Source organism: Talpa europaea, assembly GCF_964194135.1.
Source record: "Talpa europaea genome assembly, chromosome: 15".
NCBI classification, from domain to species: domain Eukaryota; kingdom Metazoa; phylum Chordata; class Mammalia; order Eulipotyphla; family Talpidae; genus Talpa; species Talpa europaea.
In genome coordinates this window covers 50196255-50222654 of record NC_140083.1, presented here as the reverse complement: position 1 = coordinate 50222654, position 26400 = coordinate 50196255, and the positions used below count along the sequence as shown (strand labels likewise).

Below are 26400 nucleotides of genomic sequence, written 5' to 3'. Positions count from 1 at the left end.
CACTGTTTAGGAAGAGGAGATAATTACATGTTTCAGTCACTGCATCTACAGGGCTTTTTGGCATCTTGACAGCTTTTTGTCCTAGTACATGCAATGCAAGAACCCCCTACTTATTATAACAGAACAGATACCTTGCCAAGGCCCCCAGCCATAACCAAAGTCTGTATCTGAAAAGGAGCATACTACTGCGGTTCAGAGAACGGATCTGGTACCACACATGCCTGTATCTGAAGCCTGTCCCTGCCACGGGCAAGTCATAACCTCTCAAGGCCCCAGTGACCTCAAATCAGCAATGCAAAGGAACAGAAATGTGATCCTACCAACTCCATGCTTCCCAGGATGCCCCACCCTATGCAGTCTCCTTCCCTTGAGTTTGGGCCGGACCCAGTAAAGTCAGGTTATTAAAAGATTGTGTCTTCTGCCTTACGTTCACTCATGTTCTGGGTGCTCTCGGGCTTTCTCTCATGCTCTCTTGAATTGCTTGCTCTGGGGGAAGTCAGCTGCCACCTTCAGCATCAGCTGAAAAGGAACATCCACACATGAGCTGGAAGGAGACCCTGTCCCTGTTCAACTTTGAGGTCACTGTGGCCCCAGACCACATCTTGGTTGGAAACTCGGTAGACACCAAGAGCCAGAGGCACCCAGTTTCTTGACTCACAGAATCTATGATATAAATACTTGGGTTTTGTCTCTGTATGTTTTAAACCATTGGGTTTGGGTGACTTTTTACAAAGTAACAGATATTACAGTGCACAGGGTGTTGCCTGTACAGAGCAGGTCATGAGCACTGCCAGCCTAGAAGCTGTACCACTACTGTGGAAACAAGGAGCGATTGGACTTCCTCCTGCATTACAGGTTATTCAGCACACGCTGCCAGTCAGTTTCAACAGATGTGCACAGGAGCACTTAATAAACCTTGTGGACAGACCCTGGCTAGTTTTCGTAGATTGAAACATATAAGGCAAAGTATATCAGTCATTTGAGAATTTTAAGATAGCAAAGGAAGACAAGAACCTAAAGTCATGTGATTCTTTCTACTTCAAAATAAGATGAAATATAGATTGTTGAGGGTCAAAATAAAAGAGGAGCTAGGTAAACTGGCAGATAATGTTTCTAGGATTGACACAAAATAATTGCTAAAAATTTAAAAGTTCAGCTGAAAAGTATAAAAAAGTTTGTGTTTGTTACTTGAACAATTTGTTACTTAACAGTATTTGTTTGGGATTTTTACATTCATTTAACTTAAGAAAAGGCCATTCTATACATTACAATATTTACACTAACCAAGATCTTGAAAAAACAATGTAGAAAAAGGTTGTTCATGGTTTGGAAGCATGCAACAAATTATATTTAAAACATTATGTGGAATGTTGTACAAAACTCAGTTAGTCTGCCTTGCCAGAATCAATCTAGCTGGTATTTGAGATAAATTCTTTATTTGCTATTGTGCTCTATAAAGTAGGACACAGAACTTATTACTAGCTAAACAGAAACTTAAGGACCAGGGCCCTAAGATACGATTTCTGTGCCACTACAGTAAAAGTGTGTGTGTATGTGTGTGTGTGTGTGTATTTAAATTTACCTAAACATCTGGAGTGTTGTTGTTTTTTTATTTAGAAAATTTTTTTTTAAATGTTTGGCTTTTCCTTGGAATTTGTCATAATTAGGAGTAAAAGAGTAATGATCAGAATTCATTTCAAACTCACTAACCTTACTAGCGATGCTTATACTGTGCAGTGCCCGGTCTGGCAAGTGGCAGTGAAATCTTCCCTCCCTATGGCAGCATCTCCTTTTCTAGTCAACTGCTGTTGTTTGACTTGTTAGGAGGAGGAAGACTGTTTTCCAGGGTAGCGTGTCTGCACATCAGAGCCTGGAATACACACTGGTTTACTCTGCCCGGATGATTCAGTGAAGGGCAATAATGAGTATTCTCATTTCCCAGTGGCTTCTATGGTAGTGTGGGATAAAAAGGCAGAACTGCCCAAATATGCAGAACTGTTCCTTTAGATGGCTCAAAAACAGAGCAATAACTTACCCTAAGACATCTTCAAATGAAAAAAGGAAAAGAAAATAAAGGCAGTCTTTTACTTGTGACCAGCAGAGTTTGTCTCTTACGCCCGCTTCTTATTTACTCGGAAAGATCATCTGTAATTCATCTCGTGCATGCTAGAAAGTTACACAACTTCTTTATATGTTGACAGTTTTTAACTATATAAATAGTCACACAGACTTGAAATATACTTTCAAGTTAAAAAGCATTCTCGGAAAATAAAGGAGATGTGAACTTCAGATTGCAAGTGTTCGGGGAATGTTGAGTGATGGCCTATGAATGTTCTGGTAAAGGGGTCAGGCACACACTTTCTGAAGTTCAAGGTTAAGGTGAGCGCTGCCTTGATTCAAGCCACAGCCCTGACTATGCTGAATCTTCTAGAGTCAGAAGTTTTCAGTCTATGTGTTTTATGTAACCTTATTATCCTGATGCCATTTCTAAGTTACGATAATGACACAGTTGTGTTCCCAGGGAGGGGATTTTGTGTCTAAACTTCAGCTTTGTATACAACATATCCCTCTTGCAATCAAATTTACTTACCTGAAAATAGAAAGAAAAGTCTATTGTAAAAGAGAGACTGTTCCTGGTTACCGTACTAATGAAAAATATACTATAGAACCTCTGTTAGCACAACCAGCAATATCAGAGATAAGTCTGTTTTCCTGGGCTGAAGTGAGGAGAGGCAGAATGTGCAGAGACAGGAGAAAGTTAAGGATGGTGATATTTACAACAAAAAATGTTTAAGTGTCACAATGAAAACAGTCACCACTCAAGAATAACTTGACCTTCAAGTTTCAACTCATAATGTGATGACTTCATAAAACAAACCAGGCCTTACAATTACATTTGCATTTGAAGTTTTAAAATCCATCTATAGTCTACTTCCTTCAGGTCCACATCAAGATGAAGGGTAGTCACAGCATCCCACAGATAGTTCCCAGCACTCTCTGGCCTTGTCACTAACCCCCTAGAGGAGAATCCCGTCTCTACATTGTCCAAAAGTCAGTGAGGCTATAGGATTGACTTGAAATACACAGCAGTGTTCTTAAGGTCAATGCATTTTTAAAAAGATGTGTTTTTAAGTGTCAGAAGGTATGTCAGCCTGGTGAAATCCTAGTCACTGAGAGTGTCAGCTTTACATGCCGTCAGGTGTGGATGTTAGACTAAGCAGATTCAGCCTCACTTACCATTAAAAGTTCATGGTTACTTATCATCGAGGGCAAAAATAATCAATGTCATTTTCTCCCTCTTTGAGTCTAGAGGATTTCTCAAGATAAGCTGTTTGTGAAGTATTTTCCAAAATATTCTTTACACACATGTACACACACACGTCTGCTCGACTCCAAGGTGTGAAAAGTTGAAGAAATGTAACCTAGACTTGAACCATTCTGGCAACTCACAAGCTCTAAGATTTTTTTCTATGGAAAATAGTCTTTTTAGCACCCAGCATTTCCCCAGCTCCCTTTACTAAAAAAGCCTTTTACTTATTTTTAAACAGACACTAGAAATGGTGTCTTGTAGAGCACGTGGTGAAAAACAATTCTCTCCTTTGTAAAAACCTCAAGGATCTGGAAAAATCATTGAGAAGTTTCCCAGGGCGGCTATAAAAAAGTTCTACCAATTGGGTGGCTTTAAGCAACAAAATGTTTTCTCTCCCATTTCTAGAGGTTAGAAAGTCTAGAGCAAGGGGCTCTCCTGTTCATCCCTGCCTCTCCCCCAGCATCTGTATGTTACATCTTAATTATATCTTAACGTGACCAGATAAGGTCACATTTACAGGTGCAGGGGTAAGACCTGAATAGGTATTTCAGGGGCCAGAGCCATTACCTGGCACACCTCCCATGCAGCACTCCTTGCCAGATCATGCGGTAGAGAGCGCCCCTCAACACAGCTTTGCAGCTTTCTCTTATTCCTTTTCTGGGTGACTCAACTATGCTTTCTATATGCCGATGATTTCCAAGTTTGTGTCTTATATATGTGTATCTTGTTTATTTGTAGTCCTGACCTCCCCCCTGAATTTCAGACTCATATCCAACATCTCTGATATATCTGATTGGAGCAGAGAAACCAAACATACTCCCATTTTCCTCTGGTCAACTCCCTTCAGATCCAATCCATTGCATCTCAGTAAGACACCATCAGTGATTCTAAGAATCACCTTATGTTTCTCCTTCCTTTGCATCCACACTTCTGGCCCATCAGCAGCTCAAGTTGGTCCTTGTTTAAAATATTCCCAAGCCTGACCTGCTGCTAAGCCTCCACTGCATTCTAACTGACTCCAACTGTCCTAATGGATTTTCTTCTTGTCTCCCGCCCCCTCCCACCACCAGTCTGCTGTCCCTACAGAAGTCAGCCTGGTATTTTGCGAGCACAGAGCATGTCACACTCTTGCTCAAAACTCTCCAGCATCTCTTCCCAGGACATACCTTTCCCTCCAACCACCACCTACTTCTCTGATGCTCTCCCCTTCTTTTCTCCCCGACTCCTTATGGCCAGTCCTCTTGTCCAACCAAGTCCGAACCCTCATTTTGAACTCTTCCCTTGCTGTTTCACCTGCCTTGAAGTTCTCTTTACCAAAATGTTTGCATGGTTCCTTCCCCCCCACTCCTCATTCTTCCTAGTCTCTTAACTATACCTTCTCCAGGTGGTCATCTCCAATTATCACACCCAAAAGATCTCCCCTTATCTAATCCTTTAGGCTATTTTGTTATTTTTTCAAAGCATTGGTCTCCACCTTTGTCTCCTCAGACTAAAATATAGTAAGAGCAGAGAACTGACTTACTCACCGTAACATTTCTAGTGCCTAAAGAATGCCTGGCACATAGTAGGTGCTAAATAACACTGACTACACAGGCAAATGAACGAATGGATCTAGCACTCCTAAGCAGATTTTTTCAAGCCTCCTTCCTCCATGTTTCCAAACAGTATGTCTGTCTGTCTGCTAATCTGCTCACTCTCCACTATGGTCTTCACTCGACTCGACTCAGTCTTGACTATGTATGTCAACATCTGTACTTATTTCCTGTTTGTCTCTAGTCTCTTAAGAACAAGGACACTATTGTATCTTTTCTTTTCTTTTTTTTCCTTTTTTTTTTTTTTTTTTTTTTTTTTTGCCCAGGACTGAGAGTGGTAAGGTTCAAATACTGGGCAGTCTTGACTTTTTTCCTCATCACTGATTGGCTCATTGATTAAATGACTTGGTTTAAGCACAGCTCAATCTCAAACATGGACATGGAAAGGCAGTTGAGGATTTGTGGGGGGCATATAACAGTCAGAAAAGAGGCATTCCAATCCACGAAAAAATGTTATCGAGGTAGCAGTAAACAAATCAGAGACTAAGTAATCATTTCATTTCTTATCAGAAGGCAAACAACCCTTCTTACCCAACAGCATGATGTTAACTGGAAAATGTGCCTGGTTATTATAGTTGCAGCACATTCTTGACCTTTCTTCACTGCCCATGAAACAACGTGTTAGTGAATGAAAACTGAACCCAAAAAACATCATTACTAAACTAATACCATTTGTGTATGAGTCATTTCCCATCAGTGTACTTGCTAAATACCCTTTCTAGCTTTACTGAAAAATTAGATCAATTTTTAAGCATATGTTTGAAATATAGGGGAGGGTAGGTGGGAAAGGCACATTGATCAAGGCACACCTAGTATTTTCACATTTCTTGACATATGTTACTGGGAGGAGCCTAAAGGTATTGAAGAAATTACTACTAAGGGTATTAAATATTTATTATTATAATTATTATATGTAAGACATATATTTGATGTATTGTATAACATTGTTATATGTATATGTCTATATATTCAAAAACAATACATCACTTCTGGTTTTCTAAAACTTTACTTATTTTAACTATTTGCTTATTTTACTTGTTTTAATATGGTCTATTAAAATAAGCCATATCTGTTTGTAATTGACTTTGGATTTTCTTCTTTAAACCAGTGTAAGTTCACCATCCTTTGTATTATTGTGTATGTGGTCACTGGAAAATAACAGCTAAGGTCCAGAGATGCTTTTGTGTTTCTTTTGCTATGGTGTGAGACACTAAGGAAAGATAAATCTAAACATATCTTCTCCCCTCTTACCTTATTAAGATCGACTTTTACAAAGTAGAATGATTTCTAAATGATTCTCAGCAATAATCCAGCAAACTGAAGAGATGACAAAGAATTGGGGGGCAGAGAGGAATAGAAAGCCCAGGTGTCTATTTCAGACGCCTTAGAATTTCCAGGTTTTTTTTCTTCAGGAATCTGTAAAAAGCTGACTAGCAGCCGAAGCAACAGAAAATGGAAGGGGAATCAAAGCAAATAGAAGGGAAAACTCTTAAGAGGAGATGGCAAACCCCACATCCCAAACAGTTTGCCACTACTGCACTCTGGACATAATACTGTCAGCCTAAGTCACAGCACACTAACATTTGATTCACTTTGAAACAAAAGCCGCAAACAATAAGCCGCCCCGCTCTTCCAGGAGCAGGAGGAGTAGAGTTTTCTGCCAGAATTCCTCTTGCCTCAATAAAGGATAATAAGGTCATGCCTAATAAAACAGAAACTGTTGAAATTCAGGAATTTGCCAAGAACATTAGTTTGATGTACATGTTTCAGAAAGAGGAATTCAACGTCTTTCTATGAGAAAGGTCCCAAATGTTCAGGGAGGAGCTACAAAGCCCAGGTCTTTGATGGCCCTGTGTAGCGTCCTCCATGCTGTGCCGGTGTCCCTGGCTGCACCCTGGAGTGTGCAGTTGTATTTATTTAGTGGGGCCTTTGGAAGGCCCGAGGAGGTGTGCTGAATGCTGTGAAGGGAGCCTGGCAGTGTGTCCATCACCTCATGGTCTCCCATTCCACAGTGACTGCACACAGAAAGAGGAGAGAAGTGCTTGGGGTGTCCAGACGAAAATTGTCACTCTTCTGCCTTGAGATGTATCCTCATTTAGAAAAATAGTACTGCTGGGCCTCCCTGGTGGCGCAAGGGGTTAAGACACTGTCCACAGCCACTATAGCACAAGTTCAATCCCAGGCCAGGGAGGTGGCCCTCATGGCTCAGTAGACCTCTCCTGACTCACAGGCTGCACCCCTCAGCAGTGTATTTCAGTCAGTTCTGTCCTCCACTCTGTCTCTGGTAAATCCTCTCGCCCTCTGCACCTCTGGCCTGTACCCAAGTTCTTGATGCATAAATAAATCTTTAAAAAATAAATAAAAAATGAAAATAGATTATGGCTGCTTCTGATGCACAGCCCAGTCATTATTGCCACCAAGCAACAATCACAGGTCAAATGCTGGTGACACACTGTGAGTTTATGCTGCACATCCCCAAAAGATACACTTTCTCCTTTACCTTGAGTCCATAAATTCGAAGCTAGTAAGTCAAGTTTGTTTCTAATTAGTAATGTGTGGGGCTTGTAAATGACTGAGGTCTGAAGCTAATGCATGACACCTCTACAGAAGTTACAATGCATACTAGTAACACAAACAGCCATGATGCCCCCTCCAAGATGAAGGTGTATCTAGGTGTTTACCTAACTAAACATAATTATCCTCCATTTTGGCTGCATAATTTCCTTACCTTAAAAATAAATCTCCTGGTGGCGCAAGGGGTTAAGATGCAACACTATGAAGCTATCCACAGCCACTGCAGCATTAGTTCAATCCCTGGCCAGGGAGGTGACCCACATGGCGTAGCAGATCTCTCCTGACTCACCCGCTGGTCCCCTCAGCAGTGTATTTCAGTCAGTCTGCCTGTTCTGTTCCCCGCTCTGTCTCTGGTGAATCCTCACCCCTCATCTCTGGCCTTCACCCCAAATCTTGTATGCATAAATAAATAAATCTTTAAAAAAAGAGAAAAATGTTTTACTGCCCATTTGATGTAACTCAAAATATACTTTTGTTGATTTTTGCTTAGTTTTTGCACTTTATGAGAAAGGGGCATTAGACTATCTGTAGTATCATGACTTCCTTTTAAAATTTGCTGTATTAGGGCCTCCCCAGTGGCGCAGCAAGATATACTAGCACAGGTATACAGAACAATGTGCTGACCGATGTGCATTCCAGCATTAATTGTAATAACAGAAGACTATCAATAGAATAATTATTAAATAAAATATTCTTTTGTACTAACATATAACTATATATGGAAAACAAGCAACTGTTTAAAAGAAGAAATGGGTGCCAGACCTCTTCGAGATGTTGGGACACAGGAGTTAGCAAGACAGACCCTTGTCTAGCCACCTAGGGTTTACACTGTAACAGACTGCTTGTTTGAAACAGACTCGACCTGTTTCTGTAAGAATTCCCAGAATGCTGTAATTGAAGGGAGTCTAGGATAATTCGATCTTTTGCTGTGAAATTTACAAATATCATGTATTCCTTACTGATTAATTCTTAGGATGCTTAAAAATTTTAGTCTTCCATCTTTTTGGTCATTTTTAATATAGGTGGATCATATAAGTGTAATTTTATAAAAAGAATTATTGCATCATTTGCTTTTTTTTCTTTTTACAGTGGAGGGAAGCATATGGAAAGGATTTGTCACCTTTTACATAAATATGGCATAGAATATGAAATTCAATTTATTTGGCTTTGAGTTCCTCCATTGTTCTACCATCTGTAGACAATGTGTTGTGATAAGTTATTTTTACTTTGTGTAAAAATAACTTTAGGGCTTTAGGGCCGAAGAGAATAACTTTTCTTGATGTAATCAATAATCAATTTCCAGGAAGTTCTTTATCACATGACTTATATTACTAAAGTTTCCCTTAGTGTTTCATGCCACAGCAAAAGAAAAACAAAAACATCTCTGGACCTCAGCTTTTATTTTCCAGTGACCAAAAACCACAATAATATAAAGGATGGTGAACTTATACTGGTGTAAAGAAAATCCAAAATCAATTGCAAACAAATATGGCTTATTTTAACCGGACTGTTAAAAATATTGTTTTCTTCTCAGAAGTGAAGTATTGTTTTTGAATAGATATACATATACACATATATACATACACATACATAACAATGTGTATATCTATTCAAACACAATGTATCAAATTTATGTTACATATATTAATTATAATATTTAATACCCTTTGTATGAAATATACATGTTTTGTTCATTATATTAATTATCAACATTAATACAACCCTAATTAACAAAATCTCTAACTTAGCAGGATGACCAAATCAGTTAAGTTCCAACAAAACAAGTATTGGCAAAAGTGTGGAGAAGGAACTCTCAGATACTTGGTAAAAAGGTAGATTAGTCCAGCCTCTGTAGGAACAATTTGGATGTTTTTCAAAATACTAAAAATAGATCTACCATATGATTCAGCAATATTATTCCTAGGTATTGTCCAAAGAGTATAAAAACATGAAATCAAAAAGATAGTCACTACTATGTTCACTGAAGCACTATTTATAATAGCCAAATTATAGAAGCAGCCTAAGTGTCAAAGGACAGATGAGTGGATTAAGAAGATATTTATGCACACATAGGACTACTATGCAGCTATAAAAACAGATGAAATCTTGCCATTTGTGACAACATAGATGGAACTGTAGGAAATGATACTAAGTGAAATAAGTGGAAAAGCTAAAGACAGCACCTCCCTGGTGGCGCAGGTGGTTGAGCACAGCGCTATGAAGCTGTCTGCAGCCTCTGCAGTGCCGGTTCCATCACTGCCGGCCGCGAAGCAACCCACGTGGTACAGCAGACCTCTCCTGTCTCGCCCACTGCTCCCCTCAGCAGTGTATTTCAGTCAGTCTGCTGTTCTGCTCCCCAATCTGTCTCTGGTGAATCCTCTCACCCCCCACACCTCTGGCCTGTACCCCGGTTCTTGTATGCATAAATAAGTAAATCTTTAAAAAAAGAGAGCGAGAGAGAGAGAAAGACAAATGCTGGTTATTTCACTCATATGTGGGCTATAGAGAAATAAAGCAAAGGAACTGGCAACCTGAGTAAGCCCTTGAAATCTTACTGCAAAACTGAGGTTACCAGAAAAGCAGGGGGTGGGAGCAAAGGGTAGAGGGGCCCAGTGAACAGTGGTGAGGATTATTGGTGCTTTAGTGGTGGATGTGGTGTGGTTATATACATTTGAACAGTGTAAATCAATACTCCTAAGATATATACCATGTTGAGAAATAGTATTACCTTAATGAAATAAATTTTAAAAAAGAAGGGATATCTTGTCAATACTTAAATTTTACAATTCTGTTGGAAGCCAAGGTCTCCCAGCTATTAAGTGTCAAAGACAAGATTCTAAACCAAATATTTTGATGATTTTAATGCCTTGTGCTTTTCATAATTTATGATCATAATGTTCAATACTGACTTGAAGTATGGGCTTTATTTTTTAAAAGAGAATGCAATAGTTATTACATCTCATTTTTCTAATTAGCTAATAAGGTACTATAACAAATATGATTTACTTAATGCTTACTATGTTTAACAAATGTATATTTCCTGTGATCTAGTAAACATCAGTGTGTGCAAGGCCCTGGGCTCTCAGGAATTCAACAGAAGCCTAGCACAGTTTTTAGGAGTTCATGATCTATCAGAAAAGACTATATGTGTGTGTGTGTGTGTGTGTGTGTGTGTGTGTGTGTATGCATGCATATGTATCATGTATATATACATATATATCATGTATATATAAGTTATAAGATAAATCTATAAAATATAAACACAAAGTGCCGCATTAATATTTCTATGAAAAATAATAATGCTAAATGTGTAATTTAAAATTTCAAGCAACAAAAAAAATCAACATCAAGTATTTCTTAGACACCTTTCAAGAATTTTTTTCTAAATTCTAGAACTTGTTTATCTCATTTAGACTTTGTTCCAATAAACTCCTATGCATGATGTACTTAAGCTGTTTCCCTGTCGTATGTTTTTCTTTTGTTTTTGCATCTGCAATATTTATATGATTTTTGTGGACATTTGGGCTGTACATTCACTAAGAAACAACATTCTAATACCATTTTATATTTTCAAGAATCACCGTGATCAAATATATGATATCTCTCCAATAACTGAATACCAGCATCAACTATGAAATTATAACGACTATCATGCCATGTTAAATGATAAGCCAGAAACAGTGACTACATTGTTACTACATTCAGTTTTCCTTGACTTTCTAAATTATCACCTGAAAAAGTTTTTCTAATGGGTTTAATGGCATAATTTTCTTTATCCCTCAACTAAATATATATATATTTTTTTTTTTCTCCTTTTTTCCTCTCTTGCTCTCAAAAAAATTCAACAGCTTGATCAAGTCATCCGCCAAAGAAGCCTGTCCAGTTTGGAACTGTTCCTCTCCTGTGCTCAGAAACAGTTAAGTGCTTTAATAGCTACGGAACCGGCTGACATTGAATAAAGAGAACATGATAAGCTAACCCACACTGGCAATGGATAAATCATTAGACCTAAAATACATGCTGTGAACTATAAAGATGCTTTTGTTTTCTTTCCAAATCTTGGAGAATTGATTTTTACTTCAAGGATAAACCAAAACAATATTTAGATGAACTATCAAGAAATTAATTTATTTTCTTTTGTTTTTTTCCTTTGCATTGACTATTATGTTAGTAGTGGTAGTAATAGCAACAGAAAGTATGCTGTGACCCAAAAGCCACTGAAAATTGCCACACTGTACAAGTTCAACAAGCTTTAGAGCCTCTGATAGCCTGATATACTGTATTTGGCAAAAGCAGTGTGACTATCTATACTCTTTGCTTCACCAAGACTCTCATGCCTGAATGTAATCATACCTGGATTTGATTTGAGGATAGAAAGGGCATGGATTTCAACATCACCTGCTTATCTGCCTAACGGGTACAGAAAGAACACTGACATGGTAGAGACTCATACTGGTATTACCAAACCTCTATTGTTGGATCTGTTATTTTCACTGGTTACAAAGATACTGAACTTATTATGTTAATTCAACTTTGATCTAATGTACACTTAAATTAAAGGGGAATGTAAGTGATATATGCTTGTTTCCTATTTCTGTGTTCAGAGCCACTATGAATCAATAAAATCATTTTTCTTATGAATCATAATGTCAGCTTAATCTAGAAAGAGACTATAACTTTGTCATTTATAGGAAGCAATTCAGGTTCAAATACAGGAGAGATGAAGTCTTTTTCTTGTACTACTGAATGTATCTTGTCATGAGCAGTGTGCACCAATAATACAAATCATGTATTTTTTTTAACATAGAAACTAAAATGTTGTCATTAAAATGTATGCAAACATGCAAATGTTTTGTTTGGTTTTCTGAAATGCTTCTACTTTCATGGACTTTGTACTTTTCTTGGATTTCTCAGTTTATTAAAAGGACTCCAAAAACATATTTGATTATTTTTCTTTTTTAAATTTGCTTCAGATTCTCTAAAAAAAAATTATGTTCAAATCTTTATATTCAAGTGTGATATTTTTAATACATACTTTCACACCTAAATATTTATATTTAGGTTATATTTACCAAGAATCTTTAACTGTCAGTAACTACTTAGTTTTTCTCTTATACATTTAAATAAGAATAAAAACAAACAGGCCACTGACTTGAAAATGCAGCATGGTAAAGAGAGAAGAGCTTTTAATTCAGGAACAAGTCAATATCACAATATTATATATATATATGTGTGTAGAAATATATAAAATCACTTGACTGTCGTTAAATTGAAAGTGATGGGCTATTTTACAAGCTCCTCAGATATTTAGATGAAAATGAAGCACAGAAGTTCATTGATTCTAAGGTCCAGAGAGAGAGTGAGATCTAAGACAGTGGACATGTCTAGAGAATACAACAGTCTATTTCCCTTTGTACCACGGAATGACTTTTCCTTCGCTGTTGAGGTAGACTGCCTACTGCAGTAAATTGAGATGATTCGGTAGTGATCCCCCTTGGGGAATTTCAGAACATCTGCCATGTGCAATATGAAAGCACTATGACTCAGAGCTGTCATTCAAGAGAACTGAGATTAATCTAAGCTCAGAACTGATTATTTGAACTCATTAATCCTTCCAGACAGAATTAGCTAGTAATGTGCTTCAGTGATGTTCAAGTAAAAGATTTCCAAATCAAAATTCTATTCTGTTTTTGCTCCGGTTCTCCCAAGCTCACAGACTCTCTTGGTAGTATTCACTAAGAGGTATGACCAAATATTGTGCTACAGCAGAAGAAAGTTTTCCCCTGAAATGTAAGCCCAGAATCTCAAAGAGAAGGAGTCAAATACCCTGTTATCTAAAACTTCATCCACTGTAAGATTTCCTTAATTCTTTTTACTTAGTTTTCCCTGGCCATTGTGTTTAGGTGAGTAAGGCACCATTTTGATAGGCTGGAAGTGAAAAAGGAGTTAGCTTTTTTGAATGAGAAAGCCGCTATCAAACTGTGACTCCATTTTGAACACCCTGATTAAAAGTCCATTTGTACAAAATTCTTTTCCTTCCAAAAATAAGTATCTGCTGCCAGGTGTTTGCACAGGTGATCCCAACAGCCCCGTGAAGGAGATGCTCCATCTCTGTTTACCAGTGGAGAACTGGGTGTTTACCTGCTCGTGATGACAGGGTGGAGCTGAGATTCTATGCCAGTGCTTTCAACACATGGTTTTACTCTTTCCAGTACCTGTCCACGCCTGTCATTCTTGCCATGAGAAACTACCTGGAAGTTTCTATTCCATGTAGGCTTATCACATTATTTGAATCTTTTAAGAAGGAAACTAGCCCTCCTTATAATCTACTTGGATTTATAGCTCTGCTACATTCTAACCAGCAGAAGGTCCCTAAACCAATTGTGTGTTAGTTTGCTGGTCTGTGAGGTGCAACAGTGATTGTGTAGGCTTATATGTGAAAGCTAAATTAGGCTGTGAAAAGCCCCATATAGCAGACCTTGTTGGTGTGACCACTGATGCACGGTAAGGCCCCCTTCCCTGGGAACTGCCCACAAAATACGGGTGAAGTTGCCCACAAACAGTGGGGTGAGCAATATTATTCTCCCTTTGGACATTGATTGACTGATCCACAGGGGAAGACCTGACCCCGATGGGCCACCTGTGGACAGTCATGTGACGAGAAGCATCAGTCACTTTCCCTTGGGAGGACAGACTTCAACTCCTCAGGTCACAAGTCCCCTGGCCCCTGCCTTCCCTGATTTTTGGGTTCTATGAGTTACCCAAGTATTCCTCCAATATGCCAGTGCCACTTACTTTTTTCCCTTTAGCTAACCAGAGGAAGTTTCTATTACACGCAATCAAAAAAAAAAAAAAATTTCCAGAGACAGCCCAGCACGGAGCTCAGCGCGTCACCCAGGTACTCAGCACTTGTCAGCCCTTCATTTCCTGCGCTGTACTCGCTCCCATCCCAAGTGGGAACACTGATTTATTTTAGAGAATGTTAAAAATATAACTGAACCAAAGCTCCTGTTGTCTAGCAAAGCCAAGTAAATCACAAATACCTAAAACTATGAACAGAGCCCTCTTTAGAGTCTCCCTGTCACTCAGCGTTTGGAGCAGAGGTTTCAGCTCCTCTTTGCCAAATGCTGATTCATGTTCCAACCCCAGGAGGCTTACTCAGTTGATTGCTTTGAAATCAAAACCAGAACAATGTCGCTGTGATGGCCACTGTTCTGTACTGAGTCAGGTATCTATAAATACAGATTTTTGGTTTGGGTGGTTTTGTTTTTTTTTTTTAAATCTGACAGTTACACTGAATGGAATCAGGAAATGCTATGTAGGCTTTAAAAAAAAAACAATAAAAACAAAAGAACTATTAATTCACTGAAAACTAGAGTCTTTGCATAATGGATCCTGAAAAGGAAAATAAAGAGCCATAGGTAAAAACCCGGAAAATACTCCGGAAACTCCAAGAGGAAAAGGAAAGTTGGATCAAAGCACTCAGGCTCCAGTCTTCATTTACACACCAGGAGCCAGCTCTGCTGTGTCTCTTAAGCCCTACTCACCAAGAAGAAGAAAAAACATGTTCTGAAGCCCAGGCCACTTTCTGGAGGGCACCGCCACCAGCTCACATCAGTGGGCAGATAACAGAAGAGCATTTACTTCTGCAACTGTCAGAAACTGATTTTAAGCCAGGCAAAACCAAAACTGTTCCCTTGATTTAATTAAAAACACACTTTCAGACACCCAATCTGCACTAATGCAGGGGCTACTTGGGCTTGACCATCAGCATACATAAATAAAGGAATAAAGGCCTGGTTAAAAAAACTTTGCTTGCATTTGGTTTCCTGTTTTCTTTTACCCAGAGGCTTCCATTTTCAGCAGATTGGCCCATTTAATTCACCCTCCTACTAGCTGCCCCTGGCATTACATGGTGGACTTCTGCTTTGTAGAACTGACAGGGTTCAATGACATGTGGCGATGACAGTCATCATTTCCTATATGTGTTCTCATTTACTGAAGGAAGAGCTGGCAGCTGCTTTCTTTACTGCATCCTGGAGGTGGTGACACCACCTAGTCCCTGTATAGAATTATGAGTTCATCAATAACTGAATCCACCAATCATTGCCCCTGCAGTGCAATAAGCCAACTGGTGCTGGTAGAGTCCCACCATAATGTAAAGGATTAGCTAAGAGCTAAGACAATAGCCAGCCTCGTGTGAAAAAAAGCAGAACTGAGTTCTACAACGAACTCTGCATTTCTGAATGTTAGTAGAATGACTGAATCACACTGATAGGACTGTGCTACCCAAATTTAGAAGATCCTCTAAGAGCGGAAATAAGAACATATGGGAAATGATGTGTGAAATATACACTTGAATGTGAAATATACACTTGGCCACCGAGAGCGAGACAGCCTCCTGTCGTGTGGACTGCAAGGGAGGCGCTGTGCTCCATCAGGCTTCAGGACGAAAGTCTGGGGAAGAGATCGCACGCACAGGGCCAGAGGCTGAACACAGAAGACCAGAGGGTGGGGGAGCGTGGGGGGGAAGAGTGTCCGGTGAAGGATGAACGTGACGAGACCCCTAAGTGACAAGGATGCCACGGGACCCCTGGGAGTATGATTCCACCTCTGACTCCAACTTGTGATGCAAACAATTTGTAGTTTTGGGGAAGAGAGAAATCAAGAAACAAACTGATTCAAAAGGGGGGAAAACCTGACTCAGCCCTGGCAAACATTCAGTTCTCAGAAGTCTGGGAGCTGATTTAAAAAGGGGAGGAAAAAAAGAAGCCACAGAATGTACAAATCACAGACTTCTACACAGCTCGCAGAAACAAATTATAGAAAAGACCTTGTGGCAAGGTACCTGTGCAGTGGATTTCAAGTTTCTGCCGGGTTTGGAGGTATTCTTTGCAGAAACGTTTGTAACGCTGACACTGTACACACTACCTTTCATGAAAGTGTTCTATGGTCTCCACCCACAAAGTGGTGGAAAAGAGGCTGGAATCACTCGCTCCCATGAAAACAACTATAAAAAAAAGAATTGATATGAGCTCTTAGCAAAATCCAGATGCTTTCAGTGAGCTACACAGTCCCAGGACTTCCCCGGGGAGTTGAGAACTAAGGTTGGTGCTGCTGAGAGAGAACAGAAGGCAACAAGGGGGGAGTGTGGCTGGGCTGGGGGCCACTTACAAAGCCATGACAGGGGAGCCCAGGATATGAAGAAATTCCATGGAGGAATTTTTATTTCGCCAGGATGGGCCGTGGCCCAACCTGGGGTGGGGGAAGCTGGGCAGACTCAACTCTGACCAGGGAAATTGGGAGTCCGCACAAATCGGGGCAGCATGGCCCCTGAAAGCTCCCTCCCTACTCCACCCCTCTCCAAGAAGAGATCGGAGAAAAGCCAGGACTAGCCTGCCGGACTCCAAAGAAAAAAATCTCAAGAGCAGAAAGGACTTTGGAGCAAACTCAGAAATCCCCCAGGAAGGCACCCCTAGGGCATATATATTTCCAGCCCTGCAGATGCAGCATCAGAGGCTGGGGCGGAACAGCGATGGCCATTGTGGGTGCCATAGTGTTACAGTGGGCCACGTGCACCCATCACACACACAGCACCACCTCTGAGGCAAGTGCAAACTATTCCTGAAGTGCGAGCCTGGCGATCCAGAAATTGTCTTTCCCACTGGGAGGCCCAGGCTTCATAGACCAAGACCCTCAGAATAAAGGAACAAACAGCAGGGAGGTATGGAGGGAAGTGAAGACAACAATGCACAGAATATACACAGAATGTATGTATTCTAAGCACAGAACACAGCATACCGAGGAACAAAACAAGAGGTAGAGGTGACTAGCATCAGTCAACAAACCACGATCAAGTATTAAAGTCCTGGACCCCTCTCCTACCTTCACGACATAGGAGTGGTGAAAACAAAGATAAATCCCCAGCACCCCAACCACACAGGCATAAATAGCTACATGTATAAGGCAATACACATGTTAGGAAGCAAGAAACATCTCAACACAAAATGGAAAAGCAAAATGAGCCAGGACAAATAAAAAGGAGACAGAAGAAGAAACTATCTGACAATGACTTCAGAACAATATTAAAAATGTTAAACGAGATACTGGAATGTCAGCCAAAGGCAGATAGGCAGACACAGGATCTCAGAAAGAAGATGCATAAACAGAGTTTTTCACAAGAGATTAAATATATAAAAGGTCACAAAAAGAGAATCTGAATGAAATGCAGACAAACTTCATGCTTTAAATAGAATCAGAAAGGCACAAGAAAGAATTTCAGTGGTAGAAGACTCAAATTACACATTTAGAAGAAAAGAGATCATCAAGACCAAGGGAAAATGAAGAAACACTAAAAAGAAATATCAGACTTGATTAGAAGAGAAAACCTTAAGAATGACCGGGCATCCAGAGGGGGAAGAAAAAGAAATGAGTAGAAACAGTATTCAAAAAAATAATGAGAACTTCCCAATCCTACAGAATGAGTTAAATATGGAGAACCAGCAAGCGGAAAGAAAACCTAAATTCTAAAATGCAGAAAGATCTAGACCCAGACACATCATTGTTAAACTATCAAAAAATCAAAGATAAAGAAAAAAAAATTGCAGGAAGCAGGAAAAAAACTTACTTGAATTTCCCCGAATTTCAGCCCAGATACTCTCTAAGCAAGAAGAGAGTGGAAGGAAATATTCACAATTCTAAAAGGCAAGAGCTGTCAGCCAAGATTATCTTCCTGCTAAATGATCACCTACGTATGAAGGGGGTAATAAAGTTTTCTCAGATAAACTGGGTAGTTCAATGTCACAGAGCAGACGCCAGTTCATAAAGAACCCAAACACAGGATTTCAAGTAAAATCCCCATGGTAACCACTAACCAAAAATCCAGAATAGACATCCACAAAGAAGCACAGAAACTGATAGAAATACTAAGGAAAGCCATCCAGAAAGAGTAAAGCAAAGGGAAAAAGAAACCATAAAAATAAAGCAATCAAAAATTTAAAACAAAGTGACTGAAAATAAAGAGTTCACATCAATCATCCTAAATGTGAATGGCCAAAATTCACCGATAAAAAGACTACCAGGCTAACAACGTGAGTGAAAAAATTCCATCCCTCAATATTTTTTTTTTAAACAAGAGACCCATTTAAAACCAAAAGATAAAAACAAACTAAAAATAACATGCTGGGATAAGGTCATATACGCTAATAACTCAGTAAGTCAGAACTGCTATTCTCATATCCAAAGAGATAGAATGTCAGCTAAATAAAGATAATTAGGAACAAGATGGACACTATATAATGATCAAGGACCAGATGGCTTCACCAGTGACTTTTACCAAACAGATAAAGAAGATCAAGTACCTATCCTACTCACGCTCAAAAAAAAAAAAAAAAGAGGGAGGAAATCTCCCTAATACATTCTATGAGACCAAAATTACCCTGATCCCAAACCAAAGATTAAAAAAATATATTATAGCCCAATCTCTCTGATGAATGTAGGTGCAAAAATTCTCAGCAAAATCCTAGCAAACTGAATACAGCGACACACCCACAGAATCATCCACAACAATCAAGTAGGCTTCATCCCACGGATGCAAGGCCAGCTTAATATATGTAAATCAATCAATGCCATCCATCAGGTCAACAAAAGAAAGATAAAAATCACATGATTATCTCAATATATGCCCAAAAAGCATTTGACAAGCTCAGACATCCATTTACAATAAAAACCCTCCAAACAATTGGAATAAGTGGAACCTCCCTAAATATTATAAAAGCTGACGTGACAAACCCTCAGCCAATACCACAGTGAATGGTAAAGTCAAAAGTGTGTCCAGTGAGATGAGGAACGAGACAGAGATGCCCGCTATCCCCGCTGTCACTCAACACCTTGAAGTCCAAGTGAAGTAATCAATTAGGGAAGAAAAAGACATTAACAGAATCCAAACTGGAAAAGAAAAAGTGAAATTGTCACTATTCGCAGATGACATGCTCAGTTACTTAGAGAAATGAAGATTCTACAAAAAAAGCTTCTAGAAATAATAAATGAATACAGTAGGGTGACAGAATATGTAATACACAAAAGTCTGCCATTTCTATATGGAAACAATGTATCAGTGTATCAGAAGAAAGAGAAATGAAGCAGTTTTCCTACAGTTTTTATCTTTTTGCAGCTTTCCATAATTGCCAAATGTAAATGTTTAAACTGAAAATTTTAAACAGTGGGTGATTTAACTAGTAAATCCTTCTTTATTGTTTCAGGGAACTATTCTTTAAATTTCATTCTACAACTTTACAGGCAAACCAATTCATATTATGTTCTTGGGCTTTTAGATAGCTATAATTAAGTAGCACATTTTCTCACAATTTCCTCTTTTTTCCTCATAAAGCAGAGAAAAGACTTATACACTTGAAAAAAACAAACTCACAGAATATACAAATCACTGACTTCAACATAGCTCAACTACTGAAGCAAATGATAAAAAAGTCCTTGTAGCAAGGTACGTATATAGTAGATTTCAAGTTTCTGTTGTCTTTTTCGAGGTATCAAATCAAAACTGGCATGTTAGTAGTAGCAATTATAGAAAAAGAAATAAACTAGGTACAAAAATCAAATGAACTATTTTTAGCAAACTCTAGTCACTTTGTTCCAAGCAAGATGTGTTCACTTTTATGTGACTGAACTCTTCAAAATGGTCCCAGTCATTGGCCTCCCTGGTGGTGCAGGCGGTTGAGCACAGCGCCTTGAAGCTGTCCACAGCTTCTGCAGTGCCAGTTCAATCCCCGCCAGCCTGGAGCAACCTGCATGGTGAGCAGGCCTCTCCTGTCGTGCCCGCTGCTCCCCTCAGCAGTGTATTTCGTCAGTCTGCCTGTTCTGTTCCCCGCTCTGGCTCTGGTGAGTCCTCTCACCCTCCCATGTGCAGGGCTCAGGGGTGGAATTACCTGTACCCTGGCTCTTGTATAAGTAAAAATAAATCTTTAAAAAAAAATGGTCCCTGCCATTCTACCTAATCCAACCTCTTTGTTACGTGGGGAGTTTCCCATGTGGAGAATTCTTATATTCAGAAATGTATTCTCTCTATTCCTTAGGATGTGAGATCCATATTCTCTATTACAAATGTTAAGTAGTCCAGGGGGAAGCCTAAAACGCCTATTTAACCTGCAAAGCAGAGACCTCAGCCTCAATGTAATGGGAACAGTGCCCTCATTATTTTTTTACTTTCTCTCTGTGAGCTCATCTGACTCAGTACTCTCCCTATGCTCAAAACCACCACTCATCTCTGCAGCCAGCTCTCCTCTGAAGCCCAGAGATCCACCTCTGTCTGCTTTACTTAATATTTCCACTTAGATGTGGAACTTGCATAAAAAAACACAATGGTCTTCATCGCACCCACCCTATTTCTGCCACCCAGAGGCTTTCTCCATGTCTTTTCTAGCATCTCCCATCTCAGCAAATGTGGTAATTCCACCCCTGAGCCCTGCACTCCCTACTTCACATCAGCGCCGTCGGCTTTTACTCAGGTTTTCCTGATTGCAGTCTCACGATCACCTCCCTAACCAAAGCCGTTACCATTCTCATCCAGAGTTTGGCAAAAGTCTTCCAAGTGAGCATTCGTGTCCATTTTTGCTGCCAAATAGCCAGCTCTTCACATTACAGTCTGTGATCTCCCAAGACCTAAGGCAGCTGCGTCTCTGTGCCGCTGGGAACACGCAGAGTGTTGGTGGAACAGGGCTGAGTCACTGATGTAGCCTCTGTCACTGCAGTAGGGATCCAAGCAGGAACAAGGGCAGGTGGGAAAGGCTGACTGGGTTGACAAAACAGTCAAAGTAGGAAAACAAATGGCCAAGGAGCCTGCAAACCTCCAAGGGGATATCCAACCTTTGGGGATTCACTAGGTTCCTTTTTCTCCCCCGTTCTTTTTCTGTTACAGGCTGGAAAGACCCACCTGCTCCTCTTTCCTCTACTATTACTTGCTTTTCAAAGCAGACTGTCTCTTCTTAAAGCCTTCTGTGGGACAGAATTTAGCCTTATACATATCCACAGCTCTTAAAGGATTAGTTAGGAACTTTATTCACAGAAAACTGGAAGTCAAAACAAAACAGGGCCTCTCTAGTGGCGCAAGGGGTTAAGCACCACACTATGAAGCAATCCACAGCCTCTGCAGCACAAGTTCGATCCCCGTCCAGCCAGGGAGCAACCCACATGGTGTGGCAGACCTCTCCTGTCTCGCCCGCTGCTCCCCTCAGTCTGCCTGTTCTGTTCCCCACTCTGTCTCTGGTGAATCCTCACACCTCCCACATCTCTGGCCTGTACTCATGTTCTTGTATGCATAAATAACTAAATCTTAAAAAAAAAAAACCAAAAAAAACCAGACAAACAAAATCTCATCCCCAGTCCCAGCCCTGGAACTATCAATAATAGTGTTACCTTCTCATACTGAATTGTATGTGCTACCTAAAGAATGCATATATTCATGCTCTAATGGACATCTTAGTATATGTGCTGCCGAAGCGAGCACTCTAATGGACATCTTATGGGTTAGAGTGTAAATAGGTGGTAGGTACCAGGTAGTGAAGCTGTGCCCTGTCTTGGGGTCAGAGGGACCAACATCTCCCCAGCCTGCCCCAGCCTCCCTCTTGGGAGGAAAGACAATATTTCTTAGCCCCCATGAAAAGTTTATTCTCTCATTCTTCTCTTAGCCGCATGGCACCACTGATCCTGCCATCATGATGGACATTGACAAATAACAAGGCAGTTAGAGCAAATGAGACGGGGCCAGGCTGCAATCCCCAAAAAGGAGAAGCAGAAGAAAAGTGCCTTCCCATTGCCTAGAATGAGCTAATAGGGACCATGTGTCCTTTCCTGAACAGCTGTTCCATTATTATGTACTCAGTTGACCAATACAAGTATTTGATAAGTGGAATGAACCAAGGAGTCCTTGGAGAATCATTCTGCGAGGTGTGAGGTCAGCATCAGGCAGCCATCCTTCTCTCCTCTAGGATGCGCGAGAACTGGACAGCGAGGGCACGCAGGGTCACACAACTGGAGAAATGCCGTTCCCTTGAGATCATTTAAGGCAGTCAAAACAAGAAGAGGGAATGAAAGCATGACATGGTTTTGGGGTTGACATTTGTACTATATTTTTTCATGTACTTCTCCTAAAGGATAAGACAGAAGAAGGAGAAGACTAATGTAGTAGGCTCAATGAGAAAGAAAAATTAAAATTAAATGCCTTTGTTGTCACTCCTTTAGCAAAACTTCCTAACAAAAGCTTTCTATGTATATGCTGTCTAATAGCAGCCATGGCTACATGTGGTAACTGGATTCCAGAAATAAATTTGTAAAAGGAAATAAATTTTTAAATTTGAACTAATCTGAGTATTCACTGTATATCTATATGTAGCCACATGGAATGAGTAGCTATCAGCGAGGGAGAGTAGGCAGGCTGCAGTGTGGGAGTCTAGAAACTCCCTAGGGAAGAGAGAAGAGAAGCTTCCCTAGAAGTTACCAGGCTATTCCCTGACCTTTAATACAAATTAGGACTGGTGAGAAAGCAGACACAGCATGAGTACCAACACATGTGAGACACTTTGAGGAAAATGTCTCACCAGCAGAAGACTGAGACGAGCCAGTGCTGTTGAACGTACTGGAAAAACCTTTCTATTGAATGTTTGATTTTGGACATTCGGAATATTTCCAGCTAAGTGAATGCAAAGAGAAGGGATTCTCTGACCTTTGGCAAAAATTATCCTAAATTTCAGAAACTCATATACTATTTGAGGAAATATTATGGCTTCATTATGAGTTTGCTTTTTAAAGTGACCTGGAGAATCAAAATGTTAATTTTGTTGTTTAAAGCAAGCAGAAATTGAACAATCTCATTATTCAATTAATTTAGAACAATTCAAATGATGTATTATTCAGAAATTGAATACTAAGGATACAGGCTTCCAAAGCGGGTTTTCATTTATGACTAGTTATGCCTAATCAGTCATGAGTCATCGAAAATATTTATTTACAGCCCCTTGCCTAGTAATTGAATTTATTGAGTAGTTTTTCATTAAAAAATGTTTAAATTCCTATTATTGACTTCCTGCATTATACTAGACATGTTACAACTACTTAATGCTTTGAACAGTTGTTTTCAAGAAGAGGAAATAAAGATTCAGAGAGGTTCAGTAACTCACCAGTGATGGCTACTGTGGCATGAAACTGGCCCAGTTCAGGCCAGCATGATGCCAAAGCCGAGGCTTTTCAGAGGGGAGGTGGGTCCAGCTGCGTTCACCTGTCTCATTGAACCTGGCCACTCACTCTGTTTGGATTCACTTGTGTAATACATCTCCCACCAAAGGACACCGGGGGACTTTCCCAGCACAACCTCTAGGCAGGCCCTTTGGCACCCAGATTACCCTGGTGTTGAACCCCCAAAGCCTGCTATAAGCTCCGGCCCTCTGGGAATGTCAGGGCTTATGTTCATGGAGCAAAGCTGTGGGGCAATCATCTCCCTTGGAAGCCAAATTCCACTTAATTGTTGTTGTTTGCCCATTTGGACTCACTGTTGTAACAGACCTCCCACCAAAGCATGTTCCACACAAATATTTGTGCTCCACAGCTCAAGCACATCAATACTATTAATACTGCGTTTCACCTGGAGTGGTTGCCCAAGCTACAAAAGACAACAAGGCCCAGCTGGGTGGGAAAGCCAAACCTGTAACATACGATACCCATAGATTTTTCCACAAGACTCAACCTCTCCCAACCACTGAGCAAGTCTTAAGGAAAATCATCAGTTCAGATCGCTGACTCGATGGGGTGACGAGCATTATAAACTTAACATTTTCAGAGAAAAAAGCAGAAATGGCTATTCTAAAGCTTGGTCACAGAGCACAGCACAGCATCAAAACTACAATCTCTTCAATTTCCTGTGTTAATTGAAGCTCACGCAGTCCGCCAGTGCTACTGATGTCAGAAATTACATCACATACCTGGGAAGGAAGGACCCTGGAAACGAAGGATGGTTGTATTTACAAAACCTGACATGCAAAGGAGCTCTGTGCTCTTCCTTTTCATTTCCTATCACAACTTGTGCAAGAGACAATCAGGCTGTCTGGAGTCAAGCCTTAGGCCCATCATTTCCCAGCTTGGAATTTAACTTCCCTGTTTCCTCAGCTTCCGAAACCCATAGAACTTGCTTGATTAGGTTGTTGCCAGACCAACACACAGAGAGCAATTAAAATAATGCCTGGCCCAGAGCTTAGAGTTTATGTTCTGTATTCACAATGAAAAGTTTGTTACATCATTTTCACACTGAAATTTTCCATTATTTTTGTTACTATTTTTAGCATTAATAGAAATTTATTTTTTGACTTTGAAAAAATATTTGGATTTGTTAAATGTTATGTCTTCATTTATTTGAAAATTGTTTATAAACACTTTCTACCACATTAGCTGATCATTTGGAAGCTGAGGACTTGGGGGTTCGAGATGCTGGGGTAAGTAGATTCTGAACTCCCCTCCTTGCCCAGGTACAACAACTCTTAACCGTGTATGGAACAATGGTCTCCCAAAGAGACCTGAAGCTGCCTGAACCGACCTGCACAAGACTGGGTGGAGAAGGAGGGAGAGCCGGGGAGGGCCTGCATTACAAGCCCCCCAAGCCCCTATAATTGAGTGCTTCTCCCTGAAGGGCAAGCAGTTTCTGCAACATATCAGGCACCCCATCCCTGGGGGCTGGCGGTAGAGAGACGAGCCCCCCAAATCTCTAGCTTTAAAAGCCAAGGCCTGCCTTCCACCAGAAACCCAGGGCTCTACTCTAGGTTTCCCTGGTAAAGAGCAGACCCCAGGCACTGGTCTCGGAAGAGCAACGTCGCAGCAGCGTCTTGGGAGCACCCGGACCAAACTTGAAGAAAACTCATTCACTGACTGTAAGGGCAGGACTGGACACAGAGCAGGTTTTCTGATCCCATGCAGACCGGGTAATCTCGGCTTCTCTTCGGCTTCTGCTGCTGCTTTCTCGGCTTCTGGCGTCCCTGTGATGCCGCCCTTAAAAGCACAGTCTCAGCTCAGCTGAATCCCATCTACCTATGACCACACCCTATTCCAGGTGCCCGCCATCAGGCATGCATTCAGGACAAGGATCCATCATCTATCCTGATGGTGGAAGGGCAGAAAAGCCTGATATTTTCTTTACCCTACACTGACCTTGAAAGGGCAGCGGGCAAGCAGGAACCGGGGATTTCTGCGGAGTTCCCGACCTAGCCAGGTCAGCGTGGGCCCAGGGTGTCCCCTGCGCAGGTGGAAACCCTGTTCTTCCCCCTTTCTGCGCCAACACCGGAGGGGCGGGAGCACTGGGCAAAAGCCCGCAGAGCACACCTGAGCCTCACACCTGCACCCATACCAGGCTCCGCCCGAGTGGCTCCATCAGGGGCTGAGCGCTGCTAGTTACAGGCACCACCACCCCCCCACCCCGCCCACTGCAGTCACGTGACTCAGGGCCCTCTGCAGGCTCTCTACGCCCTGCCAGCTCAGAGATGCCAGGATCAAAGCCCCTGCCCACAGACCTGCACTGCACTCCCAGGTGGTGGCCATGCAAATGCTTGGTGTCCTAGGGCCATCTGCAAACGCGATACACCACATTAACTAAATGAAGGGTAAAAATCTGATCGCTAGCTTACACATGCAGTAAAGCACTGGACAGCACTCATATTCCTTTATAATAAATGACACAATAAAATGGGTGATAAATGAGACAATAAAATGGGCATAGAATGAATACACCTCAACATAATAAAGGCCATATCCACAAATGCACAGCCAAAATCCTACTCAATGTTGAAGAATTGCAAGTTTTTCCGATGAGATCAGAAATAAGCCAAGGATGTCCACTGCTGCCATTTTTGTTCAACATTGTATGGGAAATTTGAG

At 40.7% G+C, this 26400-nt stretch overlaps 1 protein-coding gene across 6 annotated transcripts in view; it reads left to right on the top strand.

The window, feature by feature from the left end:
- CCDC91 (coiled-coil domain containing 91) overlaps positions 1 to 11435 on the top strand; it is a gene marked incomplete at both ends in the record, with an annotated part of 199459 nt that extends 188024 nt beyond the window's left edge. For all 6 annotated transcript variants that reach the window (XM_084255107.1, XM_084255106.1, XM_084255108.1 and 3 more), the window contains one exon: positions 11325 to 11435. In XM_084255107.1, the coding sequence (XP_084111233.1) occupies positions 11325 to 11435 (111 nt within the window). The remainder of the gene's footprint in view (positions 1 to 11324) is intronic.
- Between the last annotated feature and the right edge of the window lie 14965 nt (positions 11436 to 26400).